Source organism: Diaporthe citri (genome assembly GCF_014595645.1).
Source record: "Diaporthe citri strain NFHF-8-4 chromosome Unknown scaffold_5, whole genome shotgun sequence".
NCBI classification, from domain to species: domain Eukaryota; kingdom Fungi; phylum Ascomycota; class Sordariomycetes; order Diaporthales; family Diaporthaceae; genus Diaporthe; species Diaporthe citri.
This window is the reverse complement of record NW_025064850.1, coordinates 3489376-3515507: the sequence shown is the minus strand read 5'-3', so window position 1 is coordinate 3515507 and position 26132 is coordinate 3489376. Positions and strand designations below refer to the sequence as shown.

Below are 26132 nucleotides of genomic sequence, written 5' to 3'. Positions count from 1 at the left end.
AAGGTGATAGAAAATGGAGGTGAGAAAGGGACGGGTCTAGATCAGTCTATCGTCCACACACCCCCCCCCCCAAGAGCTGCAGTGTTCATAATTCAACCCACCCCACCACAGGGGGGTTGAGTCCGTCCCAAGATAATTATTGTATGGTTTCGACGCCCGGCAGCAGCCGAGCCCCGATGGATTGTTATGTCGTACTGATGAAATGCGCAACATGAGGATTTCCGGTCAGGGGGAGGGGTGTGGGGGAATCGTCGCGGATGGTCAACAAGCAAGGGAACAACGTCGCGCGGCGGTTGTTCGTGGCGTCACTTTGCAACCAACAAAAAGTCTCCATGGCTGCCCGGTACCGTGTAACACGTGCGGCCGGTCTCGCACTAGACAAAAAGAAGGGAAAAAGCGCACCAGTAAGTAGCATGTGAACTTGGTCAAGCTACCAATAGCCGGATGCGGGATCCGGGAAGGGGAACCACCTGCTCACCAAAAAAGGTCGGAGAGGGTCCGGGGGTCGGGGGTCGCATCGGTGCGAGTATTAAACTTTCCGGTGTCCCCCTGCGAGGTCGTATATGAGCCTCATGCAGTGCGATGCGGGCCCTCAGCCTCGCGCAAAGGCTAAATGGGGAGGGAAGGGGGAAGGAAAAAATTCTTCTCGGCCTATAGCATCCGGGATATATTGGCGGCACAGGACAGAAGGAGAGCTCTTGTAGCACGGCATTGACCGGCCGCTGGTGGCCTGGCAACTTACATGAGCTTCACCTATTATCCTGTGGGCAGCTGAAACTGTGACACCAACAGCGGGAAACCGGCGGCAGAGGTTGTGGCACCGGAAGAGCTTGCCCGGGCAAGCAACTCGCCTGGTCAAACAAGTATGCTGCAGCAGAGACTTCTGCTATCCCGGAAACCGGATTGTGTGCCGCGTTGTCTTAGGAGCTCCATAGCAATGTCTGCATGTACGAGGAAACGTTGCGGCGCGCTGTCTTATGCCATGGTGTGTGGGCGGCTTTCCGACGCAACGTGATCCCTTTAGTTACTATCACACTATATGATTTTTTCCCTCTCTCCCAGGGCAAGTTTAGCCAGAATACGCGTCGGCATTTGCTGTGCGATATACGCGCTCGTGGTGTCTAGGGCCGTTCGCGTCTGAGGTTATAGACTAGGAAGTGCTTGCCAAGAGACAAGGCTGAACTTAGTTCATATAGGACAAATATCAGATATAGTCTTATGGAACGGAGGGAGGACGGAAACCCTGGTACTGTTGACCAGACTGAGTCCTTATCCGGATGCAGGATTCCTTGTGGCGGAGGAGGGGTTAGAGCTGCAGGTCATGGCCGTCTGTTCCCCTTGGCACGAGAGCCGCATTTGCACACAGACGTTTTCCCTCTCCGAGTCTGTGCCTTTTCCTCGGCTTGCTAGCCCGGAGAATAACAGCAATACGACCCAGATTGGGTGACCTCCGGCAGGGGTTGGCCTTTGGGAGAAAGGCAAGCCGGGATTTGGAGGGAATCTCGATATCAAGGGCTCCCCAGTGACAATGGCCAGTGCAGGCGACAACCCCCCGTATTCCTGTAATGAGAGAAAATGAAAAGTGACCGGCAATGGGTACCAAAATAGAAGCGCAGAGGAAGGCCACGATGGAGTGATTGTCTGGTTCGCGAAGTGTGGTTGACGGGTGATGGAGCAGCGTCTGGCACCTGCACCGGAGCCTGCGCCCGTCGTTTATCCCCTTCTTGTTGCCCCTGAGCTAGCGCAAAGGTTGACGCGGTGTCGGGAGATGGCCTCCGGGGACATGGGGGTGGGGGGGGGGCAAGAGAAGCAAACGCGCAACCCGCGCTGCACAGCGTGCCATCGGAGGTTGAAAGGCGTGTTGCGTGCAGATGAAACAAGGCGACTCGTACCGCTGCACAGGCTCTTCTCCGCTGTACTGAAAAGGGCAGCAGAGCAGAAGCTGTCATGTAACGATACCGTACCGTACCGTACCGTACCGGAGGCCATCACAGACAGATGACAGCGACGATTGATGAGCATGGATTAGCATGTGAGACCTTGGCCCACCCCACGCGCATCACCACCACGCATGGCAGCCATGTACAATGGATTTCCCCGAGGCTCGGCTTCGTGCTCGGGATGGCTGGGATGGCTGGATGACTGGCTGGCGGGCTGGCTGACTGAGTGACCGACGGGGTGTGGAGGAAGCTGAGGACTTTCTTTGTTTGTGCAGCATTGCAGTTAGATCTCACCGTGATCTGCAAGCCCGACTGCCGTTCTGGGGCGGCGGTTGCCAACCTGGGCAGCCTGGGGCGCTTGTTGGACCCACCATCACATTCTCTCACTTGCCATTCCTGGAGTGCTGCAGGAGTGGTGCTGGGATGGATCGACGACCAGGGCGTGCATGCTATTGCATACACGGTACGCGGAAGTGGTCGAAGTTGGCCAGATTGTGGGCACCCGAAACACGGCCCAGCACCAAAACATGCAGAGGAAGAATGCCACCAGCGCACAGTGGACTGGGTGTCTCGTGTCTTCGAGTCATCGGCAAAGGATGCTCCCTGTCAATGGGGGAAAAAAGAATGAAGATGGAACGGCCCAGCAGCACGGCTGCACGGGGGAGATGCATGGAGGTTGGGGCAAGCCGGACCTGGTCGCTTGGGCACGAAAATTGGGCATTGACAAGATCTCTACCCACATCTAGGTTCGTGCCAGCGTCATGTCACAGCAGGGTACTTGCTTCTGCACAACAAGGGAACCGTCCAGATGCAAATGAGAGAGAGAGATCGAAATGAGAACAAGATGCACATCATAAAAAAAGAAGCAGGGAGGGGACGGGACGAACGCCAATCTCGCTGGCTCAGATGGCTCCTATGGCTCCTCGTAGATGGGATGAGACGGAATATCGCCAACAACAAACAGCTGTCAGAACTGCAAGGCAGGGGGGGTGGGAGAAGGAGGGAAGGAGAGAGGTCGGCCCACGAAGCTTGCCCCCTGCCTTCCTTTGTTGCCCTATGGGGGTGCGGGCGGGCGTATACTGTACCTGAGAAGGAGCGACTAGACTACATCCCCTTTGAAGGCTATGCAGTGCATCTCTCGTCTAACAGACTCTGGACCAGTACCGTGTGTACGCTGCTGCCCCTGAATTGAGCGCTGCCCTTGGGACTACACGTAATTACCTGCCCCAGGTACATGGGTAATTAGGCTGGTGGTGTGCAGACTGAGATGCCCACTTGGGGCCACATCCATACAATATCCATACGTAGGTAGTCTACACAGTACAAGTAAGCACATGTAGGATCTGATGTGTGGAGGTACCCAGTACTTGTCATCTACGAGGTCCTGCTGGGAGTAAAGCGAATTGGGTTTCGAGACTGCGCCGCGCAGACCACCTCAACAAAGCAAGCAGGTGGGATGAATTGGTGTGTATAGGATGAGCCTTCCAGCGAAGGTCTTTCTAACCGTGCTTTTTTTGCCCACCCGGGTATCCTTGGGTCCCTGGGTGGCCTGGACAGAAGCATTCAGGAACGGCGGCGGGCTGTGGTGTTTGGTGGGGCTGGAAGTTGCCGGTACGAATCAATGATCCAGCGCATTGTCCAACTGAACTGCACCGCAACCGCACCGCACTGCACTACACTTCATTGCACATCCAGACCTGCGCTCTGGATGGACGGACAGACAGATAGACAGACAGACAGACAGACAGACAGACAGACACAGGCACACAGCAGACACGGACGATTAGCGTGGAGTGGAGCATTCATCAGACCCCCCCGACCCCCACCGTTGCTTCTCCGATTTGCCCACCGCCCCTCAGGGACCGTTCAAGGGACCGAAGCCCAGAGAACAGACCCACAGGGATTTCATTGAACCCTGGACTGGCCTGGGACCGGGGACTGGCCTGTCTCCCCCGCTGGCCACCAATGGCTGCCGCCCCTCGGTTGACTTGCATCTTTCTAGACTGCCAGACGGCCCAGAGAAAAAGGTGCGCGCCCTCAGTTTGCTTGCCCGGCTTGACCAACAAGTCCAACTCCTCTTGCTCCTGCTGGGACCGTAGGTAGACCTGAATACGGACGGGACTGCGTGCCGTGAATTTTCCCTCCTCGACCCTCGACACGGACAGCCGGCGCCCACTCTGCTACTTTTTCCTCTCCACGCTTCATTTGACAGCAGTTGTTGTTTGTTCTTGAACGGCGTGCCTGTGCCAGCCCAGCCCAGCCCAGTCCAGTCCCTGACTCCTGTCCCTGCTGCTGCTGCTCTTGTTGCCGACCCTCACGTTCACCCTCGTCCTCGCCCTCGGCCTCACAATCGGCCTCACAATCGGCCCTCAGCTCAGTATCGCCTAGTTTGCTGCGCACCCCTTACTTTGGACAGCTCCTGTCGCCGGGCATTGATCCGAGGCGCACCTGCGAGAAACCTCAGCAGCGCTCGTCTCCTCTGGCCTCCCCTCCCGCACTCAAACTCACACCACCCCCACCTCGCCTCACACATCCCTTCACCTCCATCCACGCCCAGCTGCTTTCCACAGCTCCCAGTCTTGAGACACCACCTGCGACGACTGTCTCCCAGCCCCTACAGCTCGGCCTGCATCCGCCGCAGTACGTGCCAAAGATCATTCTCCCTTCTCTTAGGGGGCACCAGGCCCACGCCCCCGCCCCAGCAGCCGCGTGTCGCAAGCCCTCCTGCTAGCTACCGTCGCCCGTCCAAGACTTGGTCTCGCCGTGCAAGTCCCGCCCCGATCCGGGGCCCTGACCATAACGCACCCTCTGGCCGACCAATGACCCCATGAAGGAGCGAGCGCAGTGGTTTAGAGAAGTGCAAGCTAGCTAGTAGCAGACCAGCGGCCATGGACGCCTCCTCAGCTCCCCTCGCCGACTACTTCTGGATCGCCGGCATAGAAGACATATCCTACCACGACAATGACCCCGATCCACGACCTCTGAGCTCCCTGCAGCTCAACGACACCATCAGAGAGGATGCTGAGAACGAGGCTTCCGATACACTTTCCCAGACCCCCACCAAGGAGACTGCCCGCCATTCTCGACGGAGTTCAATCAACCGAATATCCAGGATCCCTTCCAACGAGAACAACCGCTTTTCTATACAGACGCTGGGGGAAGAAAATGAGGGCACCAGGAGTAATAGAAGCAGCGCCACCATAAGGGCAGTGCCGCCTATTAACGGTGGCAGTGGCACCGACGAAAGCCCCTTCAGTCCCATAGAGCCCACCCCTGGCGAGGGCTCGTCCGCGACCAATGGTGGTGGACAAGGCGTGGGTTTCACTGGTCTGCCAGATTTCGACTTCGACAAGGCTCTTATGAAGTTCGCCGCAGAGCGCGAGATCTTTTTGGATGACCTGAGTTTCACCGCTGGGGCCAAGCTTCAAGCGCGGCCCCCAATGGTGAACAACCCGCGCGCGGAGAGAATCAAGGCCGAGGAGGGCGAGCTCAGCGGGAGGATGAGTCCCTTGAAGAGCATCAAAGGTAGCATCCGACGCAAGATCAGTTTTAGGGACATGAACAGCGTCAAGAGGCAGACTGCCCCTCCTCGAGCACGACCAGGTAAGGGCTCTCGTCCAAAATTGTCACAACTGGTCATTGATGCGGGGCCATATGCTAACATTATTCCAGCCTCCGTCCGGACCACGAAGCGGTTGAGCAATTATAATTCAGTCATTCCGCCCCCAGAACCTCTAAATATGGACCCGGACATGCACCCTCTGAAGCGACGTTTTGAGCCCAAATTATTGGACAGATATCCCAAAGACTCACCAGATGAAAAGACTCGAAGGGGCAAATTCCCGGACTACGTGCCCATGTTCGCCTTTCCTAACGATATTCAAGTTGTCTCATCCGACGAGCGCCCGCGTGCCACGTGGCACGGCTTCACCATGACCTCTGACGACAACTCGAAGCTCTACGGCATCACCGTGATAGTGTGGACCGCGTTGACTGCTGATGTCGCTGATCAAGTTGAGAAGAAGTGCGAATCGTGGAGGCAGAAACACATGTCAGACGAGGAGAGAGAACTGGCCGCTAGTTTGGGAGCCCGCCTCGCGGCCGAGCGTGCGCATCTCTCGCAGCTTCTCGCAAAACTCCCCACCATCCCGTCTGGTTCTCCCGCTAGGGACCTTCTCGACGATCAGATCAGCACCGTGGAGGAGAAGATCAGCCTCATGACCGAGATGTTGCGACCGCTCAGGCATGGTGCTGCGTCCAAAATCGATGGCCTCACGGCAGGGGACACCGGATTGTGGACACCTCGGGCTTATGGCATCTTGGGACGGGATGTGACCAAGATAACGTTTTGGAAGGATTGGCTCCGGTCCATCATCGTGCCCATGACCGACGGTGCGGTATTGAGGGTGCCGCCGAGCTCGCCCAAGGTCGGACGGTGGCAGCCGCTTGAACACTACGTCGTCAACCTCTGCATCGAAGCAGTCAGCCCCATCAGCTCCAAGACCCAGGTCGAGCTTGGCGTCAGAGAGCTTCGTCTTTACTGCCGTAAGGAGGCAGTCAACGAGCTACCCGGCTCACGCAACATCGACATCTACGCCCTTTTCAGATGCCTGTCTCTTGAGAACATCGTGGCTTTGTTCGAGTATGCCATGTCCGAATCGCGGATCATTTTTATATCATCTTACACGGCGATGCTGCACCTTGCATGCCATGCTCTTGTCAACTTGCTGTACCCCCTGAAATGGGCTAGCGTTTTCATCCCGGTGTTACCGGCAAGACTGCTCTCCGCGCTCGATGCCCCGTGCCCGTACATCGTGGGTATTGAGAGACGGTACGACAATATCGAACTCCCGGAGGACGACTACGTTCTTGTGGATCTGGACAGAGACACCATCGACGCCACGTCGCAGCCCCATCGCCTACCCCGGCAGCATCGCAGAAAGCTTTTCTCCCTTTTGCAAATCGCCGCGCCACACAAGTTGCGCTACGGCGTTACTACTGGTGCCCCCCCTTACGCCATCGAGGCTTTCCCCTATGATGCTTATTCGGCAGAGAACGACGGCGTCTTCAACGCCAGACCTGCGCCTGCCACACTGGGCAAATGGGTGTCCCAGAACTCCTCTACATTCGGCGAACCAGAACAGCCCAACAGCATCCGAAAACCAATTTTCAATGCCTTTTGTCACGCCAAGCCTGACCACTCGAGGTCTGACAGGCCGGCGACAGCACGATCCGGAAAGACGAGCCCCAACTCTTCTGTCTCGCCAGTCTCCATGACTTTCCCACCGATGCCGACCACGCCAGTGTCACGGACTGACTCAGGGTTTGCGGCGTCGAACACTCTGAAGGAGAAGCGTTCTGGCCATTTCGATACCAAATCGCGACGTAGTTCGTCCTTTGGTGTGGAACAGCACCCTCCACTTCACAGGCCCAGCATTCCGGTCCTCAATGGCCACTCACAAAACCTGTCCGTGTCATCCACTTCTGGGGACTCTCAGTCGTCATACCACACTGGTTATGCACCGTCCTCGTATGCACAATCGACAATCGCGGCCTCGACTGTGATGCCCAATATGCTTGTTCAACCCGTTGAAAATACGGACACGACGGTATGGGTAGAAGGACACTGTATGGAATGGAACGTTGCAGAGCGGGATTCAGTTTGCGACATCTGCGACGAGCGATCCGAGGGCGATGGACTATTCAAATGCAAGGGTTGTGGCTGTCTCGCTCACAATCGCTGTTTGGGCTTCGTCTGCCTTGTCTGCCCTGTCGCCTTTCACGCAGACCGTGTTCGCGCCGCCTTTGTTCGCTGCCTTGCTAGCCTGCTGTATACCTATAGGAAGTACATGAGCCGACCGAACAAGCAGCAGAAGGAAGGTGGTCAGCTTTACGCCTTTGACATGAGTGGCTTTATTAGGAGCTTGCCGTATGACCAACAGGAGTACGCGACGATGATGAAAGATACGCAAGGTAAGCAAGCACCTCAGGGAACCAACCTCACCGCAATGGCAAGTTGTGCTGACGGAACAAAGCTTTCAATGAGTTCATCCATGAGCGAGAGCGGCAACCCGCGAGCCACCCTGACAACCGACTCTTCGATGAGATTTTGATTGCCAAGAAGGCTCGCGGGCGGCCGATGTTATCAGCTGGCCTATCACGACTTTCGACCCTCAGAGCGAGCCACGGTGCTTCTGGTGGCTTACCGCCCCCGCGACAACCCAAGCTCACAGGGTTCATGGCTGACACATCGGACCACATATGGAGGACTGCAGCTGTCCCTGTTCCCAACTCGAAATTTCAGGGCGACTACCGTTCAATCATAACCAGGATCCCTGATAAGCTTGACCCATCTCTCATCAAGGAGCCGCGGTCCATCGCCGGTGCACCGAAGCCTGAGCCGCGGGGCAAGGGGTTTTTAAGGAAGGCGATTGGGAGCAGCAACAAGGGCTGATCGATTGCGGCACCAACTCGCAACGTCTGTAAACTATTGAAAGGAAATTGATGCGCCGTCCTCTCGAATGGGGTTTCTGGGAGGCAACGCCCAGTCTCGGAGAGACCTGTGTCATGGTCACTGTGAAACGGGGCACGGTCTTGGAAGAGCCGAGGCCGTCAAGTTGCTTTGCACGAGAGGGTTGTTTGGATCAGAGCCAGGCTGAGAGAACGGCATTGTCATTTAAGAAGTGTCCATGTACAAGTAGGTGGATATTTTAAAAGAGGGAGGTGGCCTTTGGAAGGCTGGAAAGGGAGATCGCCATCTGTTGAATAAAATGCATTCAGGCAGGCTGGATTCCGGTAGTATGGCAATGATCAGAGCCGATAGAGTTCGGCCATTCTGTCACATAAGCTTCAGCTATGCGTTGTGACTCCATTTTGATCTGGAACGAGCAATACAACCGGTGGAGTACCAGGCTGTGTCACGCTCATGCGCAAAGTGGCCGCCCGTGGTCTCATCCAAGGCTGTCATGTGACATGCCTGGTCCCCAGCTTGTTCGTAGCAAGATAGCCCCTCTGGCCCATCTCGGTCCTCCAGCCGATGCCCAGGATGCCGAACAGGATCTTGCCGTCCTGCTCCTCCACCCTGGGCCCGCCGTCCGGCGACTCCCCCACCTCCTCGATCACGAAGCACACCTGCTCCACCTCCCCCGGGTGCAGCACCGGCCGTGGGGACCCGCCGGCCTCCCAGTTGCAGTCGCGGTACGACAGCCCGGGCTCGAGCTGGAGGACCACGCGCTCCAGCTCGGTCGTGTCCTCGGAGCAGTTCTCCAGCTGCGCCTCGAGGACCCATCGCCTCCGTTTGCCCCTCCCCCTCAGCCCCTCCTCCCCTCCCGCAGGCACCTCTTCGCCAACACCTTCCGGCGGCGGCGTTGGAGGTGCGCCCGCTGATGCCTTGGGCACCGCGGGGGCAAGCGGCGACGCCTTGGTCCGCACGATCAGGCTGGGCTTGCAGATGAACTGGTACAGCTTGCGGAACGTGCGCGTCCGCCCGGACGTATCGGTCGCCTCGTAGTACGACACCGTCACGCCCAGGACGTGGTTGCCCTCCTCCTTGAGGTCGAAGTTGACGATCCGCTGCAGCGTCCGGCCCGGCTCCAGGTCCACGCCCCCGGGCTTGCCCTGGTCATCGGCGGGGGCAGCGGTGGTGTTGCTGGTGTTGGGTGAGAGGTCGAGCTTGGTGACGGCTGACGAGTTCGGGGTCTTCATCTCCGCCTCTATGCGCACGTCGCGGATGTACTTCGTCTGCGGCTGTGGGGCCCCCTGGGCGCCTGCCGGGTCGGGGGCGGGAGGCGCCTCGTGGTTGGCGCATAGTGTGCAGCTGAATGTCTCGCCCACGTATGCGGACCCGAAGCTTGGCGGGAGGTTGAGGATGGGGCTGAGGAGGAAGGGCGAGGGGTTGGTATCGTGGGTTGTGCTGTACGCGAGAGAGGCCGGGACGGGTGGTTGGCGAGGTGTTGTTGACGGTGCAGCGCTTGGAGGTATGGGGTGCTGGGCGACAAGGGATGGGCGGGAGAGCCTGGAGAGTATCAGTCTAGCTCTGGCATCAAGGAGAACTGGAGGGTGCCGGTGGATTACCTACCGGAGGACTTTCAAGGAGATGGAGTGGGGTTCCTTGACAGGATCGTGGGAGGCATAGCGTTGGTGGCTCATTCTTGTGTGGTCATGACATTGAGCTTAGCTAATTATGGTATGATGTCGAGGTTTGTGTCAATATACAGCCAGCTTTTGAGGATTGCCAGCAATGATCGAATCCCCGAGTCGACCGACCTGAGGTCATCGCCATGCTCCTTATCGATAAAAGCTCCGTGGCTGATGGACCCCTATTCCAGCCTCGGAGGTCCTAACCCCGCAAAGAGAGATCCGCATGGGGCTCCCCCCACCCCCAACACTTACGGGGGGTGTGGGTTGCTCTCTTGACTTCACAACACCCATTACAACCAGCATCACAACATGTGGCTGCCAAGGCTTGCCGCCCCAGTTTGGCCACTCACGGGAATTGATTCCTCCGAGGAGACTGAGTTGTACAACCAGGCCCATGCGAACCGTTTGCGATCCATCTGCATGAGCAGCCACGACGCCCGGTCTGCAAGCCCGTGGGCAAGGCATACTGCGCCAGAGCCTTGCGCTTGTACTCGACATCCCCCAAATCTCTTGGAAGCTCGCTACACGAAGTCAAATCTTGCAATACTGAAACGTTCATTGGCTTCGCTAGGATGGCTGTCCAGATTATATATCGCTACAGGCTCACCTAGGACGCCTTGAAGGGGTACCTCCAGGAGAAATTCCCCACCACTGCCATCAACGTTCAGGTAGGTAGAGACGGCTGAGCTCCCAGTATGCCTTGCCCCCAGTAGTGCCAACAGAAACCCAATCAAGGAACGAGATGACGACACATACGCGGTGGAGCTTCCAAGTCGGCTGTCACAGGTTCGTTTACCTTCGTTCATTTTGTTCTGTGCTAAACTCGGCCCATGAGGCCATGCTAAGAATTGGAAGGACCAGCAAGACGAGATCGAGAAACTTGGGACTTAGGGGAAGGGAGTTCGTCCCCTTGCCGCCCAGCCTTCATCGACAGATCACTTTACAAGCACATGAAGGTCCTATGCAAGCTTTCAACGCGACAAAGGCTGGAATTACAAAACTATGCAAAGCAATGAACGCGACAGTACCAGAAGCCGAGGCCGAGAAGACTCGGGAGACGAACCCACCTCTGGATGTTCAAGCCGACCAGCGTAAAAGAATATCGAGCCATCTGGAAAAAAAGCTGAAGGATTTCTCATTTGCTGAGTTCCAAAGACTCAACTTATTCACCGGAAAATTGCAGGAAGCAAAATTGGCTATTAGCCTCAAGATCGGTGTGTTGAGAAGCATCCGAGGATATTACCGACGAAGATATCGATCCGCTCAATTCCCATCTGCAATCAAGGATTTCTCAGAGTCAAATGGATCATTCGAGCATTTCATCTAACGCGTCACTAGTCTCGAGCAAGATCTTGAGGCAGACACCGCCACGATTGAAGCCCTGATCCTGCTCATTGAAGATGGAAAACGCTTGGTGAGTAACATTGCCTGTAATAAGCTTCTGTCCAGTGCAATGAGCTAAGACAACATCTTAGTATGATACTATTCTCCAATCATACAACATGGAAATAAATAAACTTTTCACGTTCAGTGGGCACGGAATTTCTGAGAGGATGGAGGATTCCGCCTTGAGGATGGAGAAAGTGACAGACAGCATGCTCGAAATCGCCCGCGCGACAGCAAGAGATTCCGCATCCATGAGCGTCATCACCTTCGTTACTCTAGTTCTTCTGCCAGGCGCCTTCATAGGGGTAAGACTGGTGACTTCAAGCATGAGGTCGTCGACCGATTCTCTGACATCTAACCAGACATTCTTCAGTACCCCTATCATCGACACTCCCCAGAACAATGCCCAATCGTGGGAAATCAATCGGGGCGCATTCTTGTTGTTTATTGAGATCTGTGTGCCTGTGACAGTACTAGTCATGCTGATATGGACAGTGTACATGGCGATAGTCAGGCGCAGGAGGCTCGGGCCTCGGAGGGGTGTTTCTTTGGGGGAAGGCATTTGCTAATTCCTGTACCTCACTTGGACTTCGCAGTGAGCATTTGGAGAGGACTCATTCATGACGAGCTTTGTATAAGCAGCCGGATCTCTGTTTTATTTTTGGAGTAGTTTTGTGTTAAATTTCTGACGCAGCGAAGACTTATACAATAGGAAATCTTCCGGGCAGGGAACCGGTCACTTTGTCCGATTCAACGGGTCGTACTTCTTTAGCTTCTACCTCCTTTTAGAAAGATTTTCTTTGATTTCAGAATTGGTCGCTTCGCAATGGAGTCGTTGTGTGGGAAGGGCTAACACTTGAGATCCTGTTGGTCCATCTCATTGTGGATGTGCCTGGTGCTCACGTCCGGAAAGATGGTGGCACTATCACTCCTCAAGTTTGCCTATGTTTCGTTTTCGCGCTCTTTATAGGAAACACCAAACGTTTATTGTTGATGTAAGTATGACTTCATGGTTTTCGGGAGGTACTAATGTACAGGGCTCGAGGCTCTCGAGCTGCCCCGGGAGAGGGTGTGAGCATGCGTGTCCGCGTGCGAGCACTCCTTAATCCAACGCAAGGCAGATCTCACCGAAATTTGCCTTATTGTTAACGCTCAAGACCTGCGATCGCGCCGTGGCTCAGGGTCTGAGCAAGGCGAAGTTGACAAACTAGCAAGCCGTAGGGTTTGACTGCCCTGCCCAAGCCCAGCGTTGGCTGTAACTTGCAGTACTGTTATTCTGCTTACAGAGGCTGAGCTTTAGAGCCCAGGAGTACTCGGTTCGACCTTGACCAGTCATTCCTTGGACTCGATCGAATCAGATGTTCCTGGCGTGCACGTCACAACATGCTGTGTAACACTACTTATAGAGTGGGTTGAGGCCGATTCCCGTCATTGTGGCTGTCAGTCAGCACCTCCTTTTTTATCTTTCTCTATCAACCTGGACTGCCCACCTCTGTGAGCCCTGTGGGACCCAAGAGTTACCACTGAAGCACACAGCCACCTTTTTTCTTCCATGTCCCCAGTACCCCTCTAACACTCCTCGAATTCGAGCAAGATATCAGCTCGTGCTGATACTGCACAAGACTGCGATTAAGTCTCGACCGTTGCTGGATTCGACTTTGCTCCATCTTACCCTGGAATGGCATCGCTAGAAGGAGACCACGGAGAGAATAGCTTCGACCTATTCAAAGAGCATGTCGAGAGAAACCTTGAAACCGGCCATGAGGCTCAAGGATCACCCGCCAGGTTCGCCACTATCCACTGTTTGACCCAATACTGGACCACAGCCCATGTCCAAGAAATTGTGTTTGACCCGGGGGGGGGGGGTTGGACTACCAGGTCCAGAATATCCGCAATCAGTATTTGCGCATATTGTCTATCCTTGTTTGGATGTCCATGACTGGTCGGTCATATGTCTGATATCTGAAACACTTCGTGCGAAGCGGTAGAGACGATCACATCTTGCCATTTCGGGAACGCCCAGCATTCATTCCCAGCACCAATGATGGCGAAATCTTCTGGACAAGCTTCTTCAAGAACCAATGGATGTTTTGCCCGGTCCAGCCTGGACCCAGTCGGATGTACAACAGAGATCTACAACCGAATCAAATACTGCCATTCACAATTAGTGGTGATCTCGGCTCCCAGAACATAGGCAGGCCAGCGAATATCCGGCTCGCGAAGGTTCATGCCTCAGACACGCCCTCGCAGACACATTTGGTGAATTTCCCAACGATTCTCCGCGTAGTTTCGCCGACATTCAGCTGACTCTGGAACTCTGCAGGCAAGTGACAATATTGTGCTCAAGTCACATGATTCTCCCTACGAGAGAAACTATCGAAATGAGATCAATGCTTATCATGCTTTCGACGACGCCAAGCCTTGCGATAATATCCTCAAATACATTGGAAGCTATCATGTCCGACGTTGGCTCCAGGAAGTGGATTACAGTACACAATCATGCTCGAGCACGCCGAGCGAGGCTCTCTTTTGCAGCTTTACGGGGAGAATGACCCTCCCATTACACTTGAAGAGACAAAAGCTTTCTAGTCAAGTCTACTTCAAGTAGCGAAGGGACTCCTGGTCGCCCACAACACATACCCGAAAAGGACGGGGGCCAGCTGGTATGTTCTTAACTTTGCTCTTGCATACGACGTACTGATCAGCTGTCCCCACCAGTGTTCATCAGGATCTCAAACCATCGAACATATTCGTTTTTGAACGTGGAGATGTCTCTGCCACCGAGTTTGACTTGACCTTCAAGATTGGTGGCATTGGAAACAGCCATACGAGAAAGACGGCGCCGTATAGCTCAGGAAGACTTGGATTGGACAGTGGGAGTACCCGGACTTACTGTGAGTCGATCTAGGGGCATTCTCTCTGTTATTCGATAGTAACTGACATCATTCAGGCCCACCTGAGCTTTACTGGAATCATGAAGTTGATTTCGTAGTGGGTCCCCTTCAAGACATGTGGTCCCTCGGATGTGTTCTCATCGAAGCTGCTCCATGGGTCTGCTTTGGTCGGCGCGGTCGCATAGAGTCTCAGCAACGGCGCCGGGACGAGAACAACGAGGTTGCTCCAGAGCAGCGTGATCTTGGACGCAGCGACTGCTTCCACAACGGCAAGGCAAGGTTGAAGACAGTCGACGAAGTTTTCGATCTTGTCCAGAGAAATGGCCGAAGGTCAGACGAACTCACCCCTCGAATTGTCAGACTTGTGCTAGACCATCTTCTCGTAGATGAAGACTTGCGGCATGACGCGCGAGTACTCTCGAGCGAATTAGGAAACATGATCCGGACTACCACTGACTGGCCACACAACCGTCTGTCCCGCTGTATCTCAACGACATCATCAGCATCTCTTAGCCACAGAAGTCAAGAATTCCGTCATTCGCAGCACGAGGGGATCGACGACACGCAAAGCACGTCCTCAAGACCTCAATATTGAATCCACACACCTTCCACAACCATCGATCCGATAGAACAGAACCAGACACCACCCGCGGAGAGATTTCAACAATTGGGCTGCTTCCTAGCAGAGGCACCAGTTTTCGCAGCCAAAAAACTCCCGCAGAGCCATGGAACCATAACGACGGAAATCAGGGGTTGCAGAGGATGGAGAGCGGGCAGCTGCCAGTTACATTGCCGGAACGGAACGGGAGACATGACGTACACTCAACATACTCCGCGATATCTCTGATGGAAGGGTTTAATCCTGACATCCCTACACACGCACCAACGAATACGATCAGGCCAGACCATATTCAACGCCAAACTGGGCACGTGCGACTCCAAGACCAGCCATGGCCAGCTCAGGAAGTGACAACGAGTTTGACGAACAGCTCACGCACTACGGTCACTCGTTTACGATCCAGGGATTACAAGAGGACCACGTTCCCGGACATCTCCTTGGAAGATGTGACTACATGGAGAGCACGGAGTAAAACTTCAAAGCTCCGTCCGTTGCTTCAAGGCGAGGACCAGGCAATGCCGTTCTTGAAGCAACGAGATCATGTGAGTCTGCGATCAAGATTCTAACGGGCAATCCCCGGTCATGGTCAAAGAAACATCTACTAACACACATCCGAGTAGATTCTCGTCGTTGATAATTCACAGTAAATGCGAGAATTCAAGGGTCAGGTCCTGGAACGTTCGCCAATCTGGCCCACATCCTCGAGGCTGCTGACCCGAACGGTCTTGATGTGCTATGTACTTCAGATCCTGAAAATATGCAGCACAACAAAGCTACAGAGAAGCTCATTCAGTTTGTACAAAGCAACTTCGACAAGAGCGCCTCTTCCGTCTGTTTCATTGAGAGAGCGCTGAAGGCATTAGCTGATAAAGTCATTGGCAAGCTGCCCTCTGGACCGGGCGAGAAGAAAAGGCGGATAACCTGGGGAAAGAATGATAAATCTCGCCCGATCAGCATCTACATCTTGACAAGTGAGGTCTGGAACTCCCTGAAGGAGCTAGAGAAGGCACTTGTGGCGCAGAACGACCTATTCGTCAACTCATCACAGAGCTCCAGAGCCGTAACCTTCACAAGAGCCAGGTGGCTATCCAGTTCATCCGCTTTGGGAACCATCCGACTGGGATAAAACGACTGAAATACCTGGACGATGAACTGGGGAAGCCAGACCAGTGAGTGGCACACCGTCACATGCCCCAGACTGACCCGCGCCATTCTGAGACTGACGACCACCAGTGATATCGTTGACCACAAGCCTAGCAACGGCAGTGTGTGGCCCATGCTCATAGGGAGCCTTGATGAAGGGAATGACAGAGAGCACATCACCTGATCCCGTCGTGTTATTCTTTCCAGCAGACACTCAAGCCTTTTAGTACGAAGATAACCAGTGGCTCACGGGTCGTCAATCCAAGGCAAAGATTCAAAGCATGACGCAGCTCAGGTAGACAAAATGGTTCTGACCAAAGATCCTAGAGTCAACGTGATGGAGTTGTGGCGGGCTTTGCAGGGATCATGGAGGGAACCTTTGTTACTTTTACTTTTTCTCTACTGGGTAAGGTTTTGTTTGGAATTCTATAGGGGCTCAAGACCAGTATCTCTTACATTCCCTTCTGATACCCCTCAAACTTGTACATACCACAACTATTAGATGTTGTATAAAGGAGCAAGCCTCATCATGTACTACGGCTGTAGCCGCTGTACTTCTCCAAGTAAGTGCCAAAGTCTATCATTCCAGGATAATCTCCTCTCAGCTCCTCAACATTAGCCCCAAATCCTTCACTGTCCATCCACTTGAACATGGTGCCATCCTTCAAAACCCAGAGTGTAAGAGACCCAACCACGCCATAGGTCGTCGGCATGCCACTGCCGATCTTGTGCTTGAACACAGCAGCGGCTTGGTCAAATGTCAACTCGTCGCCTGCAAGAGAGATCGCTCGACCCCGGTACTTGTCTGGATTCATCAGAGCCTGGGCGGCAAAGTGCCCAATGTCGGCACAGGCGATCAGTTGCAGCGGCCGGTCCTTGTCGATGGCCACCTTCCAGGCTGTGAAGACGACCTTGGCCATCGAGCCGGGGACGTAGTTGTCCATGAAGCCGGCCGGCCGGAGTATAGTCCAGCCCATGCTGCCGCCAGACGTCTTCTCGAGCAGGTACTGCTCCACCTTGTGTTTGCTGGCAAAGTGAGGAACGGGTGTTGGGTTTTCGAACGACCTCTTCTCGCCGCCCCGGTCCACGGAACTGTACACGAAGTGTTTCACTCCGTTTGCCAGAGACGCGTCGATGAGTGCTTTGCCTTGTTGAGCTTCGATATCGACTGCTTGACCTTTTTCCATTGGGTTCTAATTATCTGGAGTCAGCGACTGAGACGAAAAGCCCAGTTCAGGTCGGTAGGCGTACTTGTATGCTGTAGACGCCCCAGATTGCGCCAGGTGCCACCTTCTTGGCGTTTGTAAAGATAGCTCGTGCGTCACTGAGGCCACCCTGAACCAATGAGATATTTGGCGCCGAAGCTTTGAGCTTTTGTGCTGCTGGAGAGCTGAGGTTGCGGGTGATGGCGAGGATTGTGAAATCTGCTTTGGCTTGCACTAGACTCTTCACAACTGCGCCTCCTTGCTTTCCAGTTGCTCCGGTTATAAGAACGGCTCGAGGCATATTGATTGATTGGTTGGTCGAGCGATTGAGGTAGCAGACAGACAACAAAGAAGCTTGAAATCTTGTCGATACAGAAAGCCACGCGTAACTCCTACATATCTACTCTATAATCTACTCTGAAAAATGCCTATTGCTTCACCTGTCGGCTTCTCTGATCTCGTTATGTCCGAGTGCCGTGGCCGTCATGGCCACAGAGACATCAGCCACCACATGTGTCCGGCTACGACGGTGCAACATCACCAGCGAGGTAAGTGAAGTAGTGCGTGTCATGACTATCCAGGTACTTACCAAACTACATGCCGGGGAGGTAGTCGTATAAATACGGTGAGCCAATCATGCCAAGCCGCCAATTTGGGACAGGGCCGGTGAAACCCACTCGTGCAGGGTTCGGTCAGTGCATATAACTCTAATAAGAGCCGTATTTACACGAAAGCGAATGGGAACGGCGTGCGAGAACCTTTCCTGGACAACAACACCTCCAAAGTGGAGACGACATCATCACTATCAACATGGGTAGGCAGCGCAAGCCCCATCGCAAGCCTCACGAGGGCTGCGAGCAGTGCAAGGACAGACATATCAAGGCAAGAAGGCGACGTGCCGTCTTGGTCCCGTTATCTCCGGCCGCGACAGCCGTAGCATCAACTGGCTGAGCCACATCACTCTAGTGCAATGAAGTCCACCCACAGTGTCGGAACTGCGAACGCTACAACCTGGCATGCAGCTTCTCTTCCCCGTCTCTGACGAGAACGCCGCTCAACGAGGACAGTCTAGCTGATCTCGAGCTGCTGGAGTTCTGGCACCGGCATCCCGTTACGGCCGACTACTCGGATGGAGCCCGGGCTTTCCAATACGATTTCGTCCGGCTGGGCTTTTCTCATCATTGTCTGCTGAACAGCATCCTCGCCCTTGCAGCACTTCAGCTCTTTGACCAAGACCGGTCTCGTTCAAGATGGTGTATTCGGGCGACGGCCCATCAGCATGCCGCTCTAACTCGAGCGGGCCCGCACTTGCAGCAGCCCGAGGAGTGCCAGCAAAAATCTCTCCTGGGCTTTGCTGCCTTCACTACTCTATACGCTGTTGCAGAGCCCACTCTCCGACCGGTCCGCCGGGATGGTGAGCCAGCCGGCTTTGACCCAGTGGCAGAGCTCATACACGCAATCAAGCTTGGCAGAAGCACGACGGCCTTCGTTCAAAACAATCTTACATCACAGCCCTGGGAGGATTCAATGGTGGTATCGAAATTCAATCCCATCCGACGTGAGCCTGTCGACGACTTAGAACAACGATTTCCACATCTTGCTCTCCTCCACGACCTGGTAGAGCGCAACTGCGAGAGCCAGCAGAAGCAGGCATGTCTCCATGCTATCGAAATACTATTTACCAGTATTGCCTTTCTCATGGACAACCCGGGGGACTCTCGGCAGACGAAGCTTATTTGGGGATGGGGAAACGAGGTGGACTCCATTTTTCTGGACATGTGCTCAGCTCGGCACGCGGTGGCTGTTGTGATTTTGGCGCACTATGGTGTCCTCATGAGTCTGAACGCAGGCCTTTGGCACTTGCGACGATGGCCTGCCGCGCTTCTGAAACATATCGACAGTCTCCTCGATGAGGAGTGGCACGAAGGACTTAGCTGGCCTGCGCAGGTGATATCTGCAACAGCCGTATCACCGTCCAGCGTCGTCTCTTCCGCTTTATTATCTGAGCCCAATAGGATGCTACCTTAAAGACAAACATAATTTCAATGAACTGGCACATATCATGATGATCAAGAGATACCAAAAACCAGAATTTGCCGCACCAGGAGAACTCCTTCAGGCTTGGAAGACCCCATGGAACGACCCGAGTGATTACTAGTGTATCCACGAGCGTCCATGGTCTTGACGAGATTTTGAAAACGCCGCCTTGCCTGTTGTGACAATGAGCGCATCAAAGCGGGGAGATTGAAAGAAGGTGGCGCTCATGGCTGGCTGCAGGATTCTCGATATGCCTAGGCAGACTAGAGGTCGTTTTCGTGAATCGATGCAGTCCTTCCAATAGGTCACCTCAGTCTCATGCAGTAGGCTTGCACACCCGGAGATCCTCGAGGTGCAGGGTTGTACAAAGGATACCTTGCAACTTGCTGAACGTGCCTATGAGCGGAAGTGAGCATGCAATCGTAGAGAGCTGAGCCACCTTTGCAGAACCGGAGTGATGCAGCTTCCTTGATTCATCAATCTCGGGCCTCTGCCGGTGCTGCAGCTTTAGTCTAGCACCATCCGTTGTTCCACACTCATTAATAGGTGTGTATATAAGGAACCCATTGTTCCAGCGCTGATGAAAGCGCTTGTGGCGGTATAGTTCCTATCTCAAGTATTGGCTTCCCAATTGACGGCCACTTTTACTTGGACTTGCACTTCGACACTCCAGCCCTCAAAGAACATCATCACGATGCCTCAACAATCCAAATCTTCATCGGACCCCCGCCCATTCCCGTTGCCCGCGGAAGTTGACCCATGGATTACCCACAGCCTTGTGGAGAAAATCTTCGAAGGCAACATCGATCCACTGGGTCAGGCTGTCGAGTCCGCAAGATCCCATGGCATCCCTCAGATTAATGACTGGGGTGTGTTCAGTGCCCGAGACTTTTTGCTATTTGCAAGTGGCATGCTGAAATGGGTTCCGTCTGAGACTTGCGACGGCAAATTGATCTACAACACGCTATGCTTGTTTTACTTCATCCTGGACCAACCTCCGCTCAATGCCCCTCTCTACTCAACGCAGATTACTCCAGAATCTGTGGACAAACCTCTGGCTCCCCTGAGCCAGTGGACTGTCGATTTCGCAAACAAGATCGGCGACTGGATGAACGCCAATGAATCCATCACAGAACAAGCCATCCAATCTTTCCAGGATTCGCCCAAGTACAACTACGGCGAAGCCGTGGTGCCGTCAGACGGCTGGAACAACTTCAATCAGCTCTTCGCTCGACACCTCAAGAAGGGAATGCGCCCCATCAGCGCGGGCGACCCAAACAACGCCAACTACGACCGGGTCGTGGTCTACCCTGCCGATAGCACTTTCGACGGCGCGTGGCCGGTCGGTCAGAACGAGCAGGTCAACATCAAGGACCTGGAGTGGAACATCAGCGACCTGCTGCAATCAAGCGAGTACGCAAGCCACTTCAAGGGCGGCACCTGGATGCACGCCTTCCTCAACACCTTCGACTACCACAGGCAGCACGCACCGGTGGGCGGCACGGTTGTCGAGGCCAACGTCATCCAAGGCCTTGCCTACCTGCAAGTCGTGGCGGATCCCGACACCGGCAAGCTGAAGCCACACCGCAGCTACGTCTCTAAGGAGCCGAAAAAGCAGAGGAATACGAATCAGCTCTTCGACACCCTCGATGCCCCTGACGAGGCAGGGTATCAGTTCCTCCAGGCCCGCGGCTGCGTCATCATCAAAAACGAGCTTCTCGGCTACGTTGCGGTGCTGCCGATCGGGATGGCCCAGGTCTCCTCCGTCAAGCTGGCCTGGGAACCCAAGCAGGGCGAGAAGTACCCCATCCAGCCGAATGTGAATATCAAGAAGGGTGACGAGATCTCGCACTTCGAGTTTGGCGGTTCTGATATCGTGCTGGTATTCCAGAAGGATGCGGACATCCAGATTCTGGGGGCTCAAGGCGTTGACGATCAGGGCAAAGTCACAAGCAAGCAAAAGTACCTCGTTGGTATGCCACTTGGATACTCCACCAAGGGCTTGTAAACCCTGAATGGCAAGCACTAGGGGTTGATTAAAGGTCCCGTATGGAGCGCACCAGATTCCCGCCATCATTTGTATGGACAGAAATGATAACAGTTTCACTGCTGAAGATTCAGTTGACCGAGACAGAGATTTTGTGACTCGTTTTCGTGCCAGTGGAATGTTTTCAAGCTGTCGCTGGTATGCTTACATGTAAGCACTTGTAGGACAATGTATAGCGGGGGTGTTCGGTGACATGCGAAGGGATTACAAAAGATTATTCGCTAGCTATCGTGTGCGGAGGTCTACTGTAGTGTAATCTCCAAAGATTTGAAACACCACCTTTGTGGTCCAACCTTGCCCAGTTGAGTGGGATGACTTTCTATGGAATTAGCTGGTGTAGATCAAGTCCTGTAGGTATTAGGATAGGATTTATCTGTCTGCTTGACGATTTCCCAAGTACTTGGTATTCTCTACGAACACGTTCACTTCGCAAAATGACCAGATACAGACAAAAAGCAGAAGACACAGGAGCACGCCAAAATACACCGCGTGGGCTCTAGATCTGTAGAAGTAACCACCTTTTTGGCCATGCTGATTGCGTGTATTTAGTGGCCTCTTGACAAATGACTTCCATATTTCTTGCTAGAAGAAGATTGTAAAAAGTATCAAACATGATAATTGATAAGCAGGTTGATTTTACTAATTCCGCTAGGAAAAGTTGTTGCTACCACTGTGACAACAAATGGGCAGGATAATGTTTAGCTGAATTTGGATCCTCTTTGCGTGTCGTTGATTTCTTCTATTCCGACCCAGCATCGTTGGAACCGTTTCAAGATTTAAAAGAGAAGAAGAGAATATTGTGTCCAGAGCTGAAACCACGAATACATCTTTCGGCCGCCAAGCGCCACCGCAGTACTACATTTCGAGTGGCCATAACTTCTCAAGTTGTGCCACACAAGGAGCTAACGAAATCCGAGCACAGCCGCACAACATCATCGTGCAGCGACTTTCCAGTGCCAACGTTGTCTCGAAAACTCAGATATCAAAAGTCCTCGGCATCCCGAGCACACAGCGAGGCACAATCGATCACGATCATGCACGAGGTGCATGAGATCCTGCAGGTGGAGTAGGGCTGAACACGCTGTTGGTGATTTCATGTCACGTCGCATGCAGGGTCTGTCTCTGACCCATGTGTTGGTACTTTTAGACGCATCCATCTCAGCTCTTGTGACTGTTGAAATTCCGTGTTCGTTGTTTGTGTCCACACTCGGGCGTGTCCGATGGGCTGTCGAGGTAAGGCCGGGGGTCTTTCAGTCCAGTCGTCATCTTCCATGTGCTAAAGATCTCCGAGTTCAGACGTTGGCTCCAGGATGGCGGGAATGAGCAAGGCTCGTCGTATCGAAAGCCTACCCCCCCTCCCAATCCAAGGACGCTCATCTTCAGAACCTCTGTCTCCGCGTCGGTAGTCAATGTCCTCTCGACGACTTCCACAGAGTTGTAACCAGACCGCCCGGCCGTCTCAGCATTCGTGGTGCTGTCGCGCTCCGCGATCTCGATGGAGTTATAGCCAGATCGTCCGTCAGTCTCAAAACCAGTGGAGACCGCCCGGGTGGAAACGTCAATAGAGTTGTACCCAGAGCGACCGTCAGTCTCGGCGGCTGTAGTAGCGTCCCGCGCGGTCACCTCCACCGAGTTGTAGCCAGAGCGGCCAGCAGTGGAGAGCTCATCCCGAGCAGCAGCACTAACGTAGTGGTTGTAACCAGACTGGCCCAGCTCCACAGCAGCGATGGAGACAGGGACAGGAGCTGAAACGGCCCCACGAGGAAGCAGAGTGGCCACAAAGGCGAGAATGATGGCGGACTGGTGCGCTTGTCAGCAGGGAGAGGAGACTTGAGTGGTTGAGACACAGATAACTGACCTTCATCTTGATGTTGAGAAATTGTTGAAGAAGTAAAGGCGATCAATTCTATTCTAGAGCTCTTAAAATTCGATTGTCTAAATGTTGAGCTGTAATCCAGGAGGCTGCTTGTGAGGGAATGATCTGTTCTCCCAGATTCCAACTTGATGCCTGAAATCCACCAGCCTTTTATATCCTCACCGTCGACACCCATCTTGCGCCGTGAAGACCATCATGCTGTGGATACTCTGCATCGTTGCCTCTCCCACCTCGTCGCCCTGCACGATTCGGTCACTATCACTACCGGGGGCAGCAGACTGAGCCTCCCAACAGTATCGGAAGCCTCCAACAAGAGTTAGGGCCGCGGCTGCGCAATAAGCAGGCAGAGACCATCGTGGGTTAGCTCTTCCAGAGTTGGGCATCGCCACGGCGTTCATATCTGACCGTCGACCCTCAACCCCCTATCACGCCACTCACTCATCACAGGTGAAGGAAATCAGGTATGAAAGACTGAAAGCAATGCTGACCCAACGGGCAGTTTCGTCATTGAGAAATGGATTTGATTGGCAGTGAGTGCGGCGAGCTGTGACCCGAGGAGTTGGAAGCGCGCTGGTTGCCTTCGCAGATGCACGTCAGACAGATTCTGACCCACAAGGCTGACTTCGTGTGATATCCGTGAGGCTGTCCTGGCTCTGGTGCCTGATGGAGGGTATCTTATCAGTCTCTGTATTACACACCGCCGGCGGTTGCCGCCGAGGAAGCACCAACTCCTAGTTCAGAAAATGTGAGCGTTGTTCTATTCAGCTCAGGTAAAGGTGGAGACACAAGGAGAGTTGATGCTGAATGTGCATCGTTCATTTCCCGGATTGCCCGAGGAGATGGGGAGCAAGATATCCAACCCAATTTCGCAACGACGATAAGATAAGAAAAGGAGAGAAATGAGCCCAGCAGCAGTTCAGCTTCGACTTTCTGGAGGCAGGTTGAAACTCAGCAGCTGCGAATAGCCAGCTGGGTCCAAGCACTAGGCGTGTCCCTCGTGTCCTTGTGGTGCACTGGCTGCCAGAGATTGAGACACCCAGACTTCGCATGTACAAACAGAAAGGCAGAAAGAAAGCATGTAAACTTTGGTAGCAACACGTGGTGGATACAGAAGTGAGGTCCTGGGGATGATGCAGGCGTATCGGCCGAACAATCGGACCGTGCTCTCCGTCAGGGTGCCTGTGTCCGTTGGGCTGGTGTCACGAGGCTGTCCGTCTCGGCCGATACACAAGCGCCATGCCCGCAAATAAGAGACAGGGTCATGACGAGGCGAAAGGGCCCCCCGGGAGGCTAGGAGAAGGAGAACGGTCTCAACAAGGGAGGCAGGACCCTAGTCCCCTTGGCTGGAATGCGGGGGACCAGGGTGCCTCAGCGCTAGAACGGTACCCCAGGAACGGAATGCAGGCGAACGGGACCCCGATGGAGACCAGTGGGACGGGGAGCAGGCCTCCCTTGACGAGCCACGGAGTTGCTGCTGCGGCTTGGGCACGGCACGTGGACGGAGTGCGGTTTTGTCGACAAAGCGTTACCTAATGGCCAGACAAGCCGGGGCGGCTGGCTGCGGCTCCCCCCGGCCCATGGGAATGGAGGAGCCAATTCACCTTCGTTTTCTTGAAACTTTGCACCGACATTATTAGCGGCTGCTGATAATTCCTGTCTGCGACCCAAGGAGAAGCTTGGGAGAGCCTGGAACAGCCCTGACAGCTTGGGTACCGAGAGTGTGCGACATCGCTGAGAGTGTCGCCGCAGCGGTTCTCCTAACATCGGAGTGGCCTGGGTGGTCCCAGAGACGGCGTCGGGAAGATGCGGGTGTCAGGCGGATGGCGCAGGGCGGATGTCGCGCGCCAGCGGCCAGCGGCCACGCCAGCCACGCCACGCCCGTGCCATAGCGTGACCACGCGAGGCTGTGGTCATGTCAGCAGCCGTGGGAGACGTTCGAGGACGATGCGATATCGCAGCTGCCGGGGACCGTAGGAAATGACTGGAGACCTGAGAGCGTCGGCAAAACCTGGAAATGTGTCCTCTGCTGTCCCGTCGGCCCCGGTATCTGGGTCTGCCTGGCCTAGCACTGGGACTTGGCCCAGGTGCTAGCATGTGCAGAAGACTGAAGTCAACGGCTGGTCTGCTTGGCGTGTCTGGGACCACGAGGCTGCTGGGCTGCCATGACGAGCCACTAGTCTACGGTGGTCGACCCATGTGCAGCTCACCAGACACTACTGTGCTGTGGTCTGTGGCAGAGTGGCCGGAAATGCTGCTACCTGTGAAACCAACTGGAGGTTGCGCTTTGTCATGGAAATGCCCGGCTGCATTGCAAAGACGTAATGAGATGTGAGGTTACGAGGTATGCAAATGGAAGTGAGGGAGAGGGACGGAGCGAGGGAGTGAGGGATCGAGCGGCTGGGTTGGGTGTTTGGGGTTGATCTCATTGCTCGTCATTATTGTTGCATCTTGCTGGATGCTGGACACCTGGGCAGCCAGCGCATCAGAGCAACAGCTCAGCACGGCACAGCGCAGCAAAGCAAAAGCAGGCAGCAGATCTCGACAAGGAGAAGCATCAGAGCGCAGAGTCCCATCTGGTTGGAAGCTTTCTCGCCAACTTGCGCCGTGGCCACTCACATTTGCTACCGAACACCCCGCATGGCAGCAGAAGTACGCAGGTGCACGTACATGTAGCACTGTTGCCAGCATGGTGTACCCATGTGCCTTGTAGCGTCATGTACACATTCAACGCTAATAAAGGCGACGCCCGGGGGGGGGGAGGCGAAAAAAGTGCAAAGAAATTTCGTCTGGCTGGTTGTGCCGTCGGCCTTTCTGCACATTACCTAGGTACGGAGTACGTACTGCGG

The 26132-nt window shown here is 54.4% G+C and overlaps 8 protein-coding genes across 8 annotated transcripts; 5 read left to right on the top strand and 3 right to left on the bottom strand.

The window, feature by feature from the left end:
• Positions 1–4828: 4828 nt before the first annotated feature.
• On the top strand, positions 4829–8394 carry INS49_011577 (uncharacterized protein; the record flags this gene model as incomplete). The annotated part of the gene is made up of 3 exons (XM_043172290.1): positions 4829–5543; positions 5613–7913; positions 7976–8394. 3 exons carry the CDS (start codon positions 4829–4831, stop codon positions 8392–8394), a joined length of 3435 nt encoding a protein of 1144 aa, XP_043024035.1.
• Positions 8395–8903: 509 nt separating this feature from the next.
• On the bottom strand, positions 8904–10088 carry INS49_011576 (uncharacterized protein; the record flags this gene model as incomplete). The annotated part of the gene is made up of 2 exons (XM_043172289.1): positions 8904–9954; positions 10018–10088. 2 exons carry the CDS (start codon positions 10086–10088, stop codon positions 8904–8906), a joined length of 1122 nt encoding a protein of 373 aa, XP_043024034.1.
• A 1003-nt stretch (positions 10089–11091) lies between these two features.
• On the top strand, positions 11092–14749 carry INS49_011575 (uncharacterized protein; the record flags this gene model as incomplete). Its single annotated transcript, XM_043172288.1, has 7 exons — positions 11092–11297; positions 11418–11493; positions 11555–11770; positions 11828–11877; positions 14184–14359; positions 14416–14689; positions 14746–14749. 7 exons carry the CDS (start codon positions 11092–11094, stop codon positions 14747–14749), a joined length of 1002 nt encoding a protein of 333 aa, XP_043024033.1.
• Positions 14750–15309: 560 nt separating this feature from the next.
• On the top strand, positions 15310–16104 carry INS49_011574 (uncharacterized protein; the record flags this gene model as incomplete). The annotated part of the gene is made up of 2 exons (XM_043172287.1): positions 15310–15424; positions 15623–16104. The coding sequence occupies 2 exons, from the start codon at positions 15310–15312 to the stop codon at positions 16102–16104; spliced, it is 597 nt and encodes a 198-aa protein (XP_043024032.1).
• A 544-nt stretch (positions 16105–16648) lies between these two features.
• INS49_011573 (uncharacterized protein) lies at positions 16649–17308 on the bottom strand (the record flags this gene model as incomplete). Its single annotated transcript, XM_043172286.1, has 1 exon — positions 16649–17308. The coding sequence occupies one exon, from the start codon at positions 17306–17308 to the stop codon at positions 16649–16651; it is 660 nt and encodes a 219-aa protein (XP_043024031.1).
• Positions 17309–17811: 503 nt separating this feature from the next.
• Positions 17812–19354, top strand: INS49_011572 (uncharacterized protein; the record flags this gene model as incomplete). Its single annotated transcript, XM_043172285.1, has 2 exons — positions 17812–17874; positions 18293–19354. The coding sequence occupies 2 exons, from the start codon at positions 17812–17814 to the stop codon at positions 19352–19354; spliced, it is 1125 nt and encodes a 374-aa protein (XP_043024030.1).
• A 703-nt stretch (positions 19355–20057) lies between these two features.
• On the top strand, positions 20058–21371 carry INS49_011571 (uncharacterized protein; the record flags this gene model as incomplete). The annotated part of the gene is made up of 1 exon (XM_043172284.1): positions 20058–21371. One exon carries the CDS (start codon positions 20058–20060, stop codon positions 21369–21371), a length of 1314 nt encoding a protein of 437 aa, XP_043024029.1.
• A 1197-nt stretch (positions 21372–22568) lies between these two features.
• On the bottom strand, positions 22569–23274 carry INS49_011570 (uncharacterized protein; the record flags this gene model as incomplete). The annotated part of the gene is made up of 2 exons (XM_043172283.1): positions 22569–23210; positions 23269–23274. 2 exons carry the CDS (start codon positions 23272–23274, stop codon positions 22569–22571), a joined length of 648 nt encoding a protein of 215 aa, XP_043024028.1.
• Positions 23275–26132: the final 2858 nt, after the last annotated feature.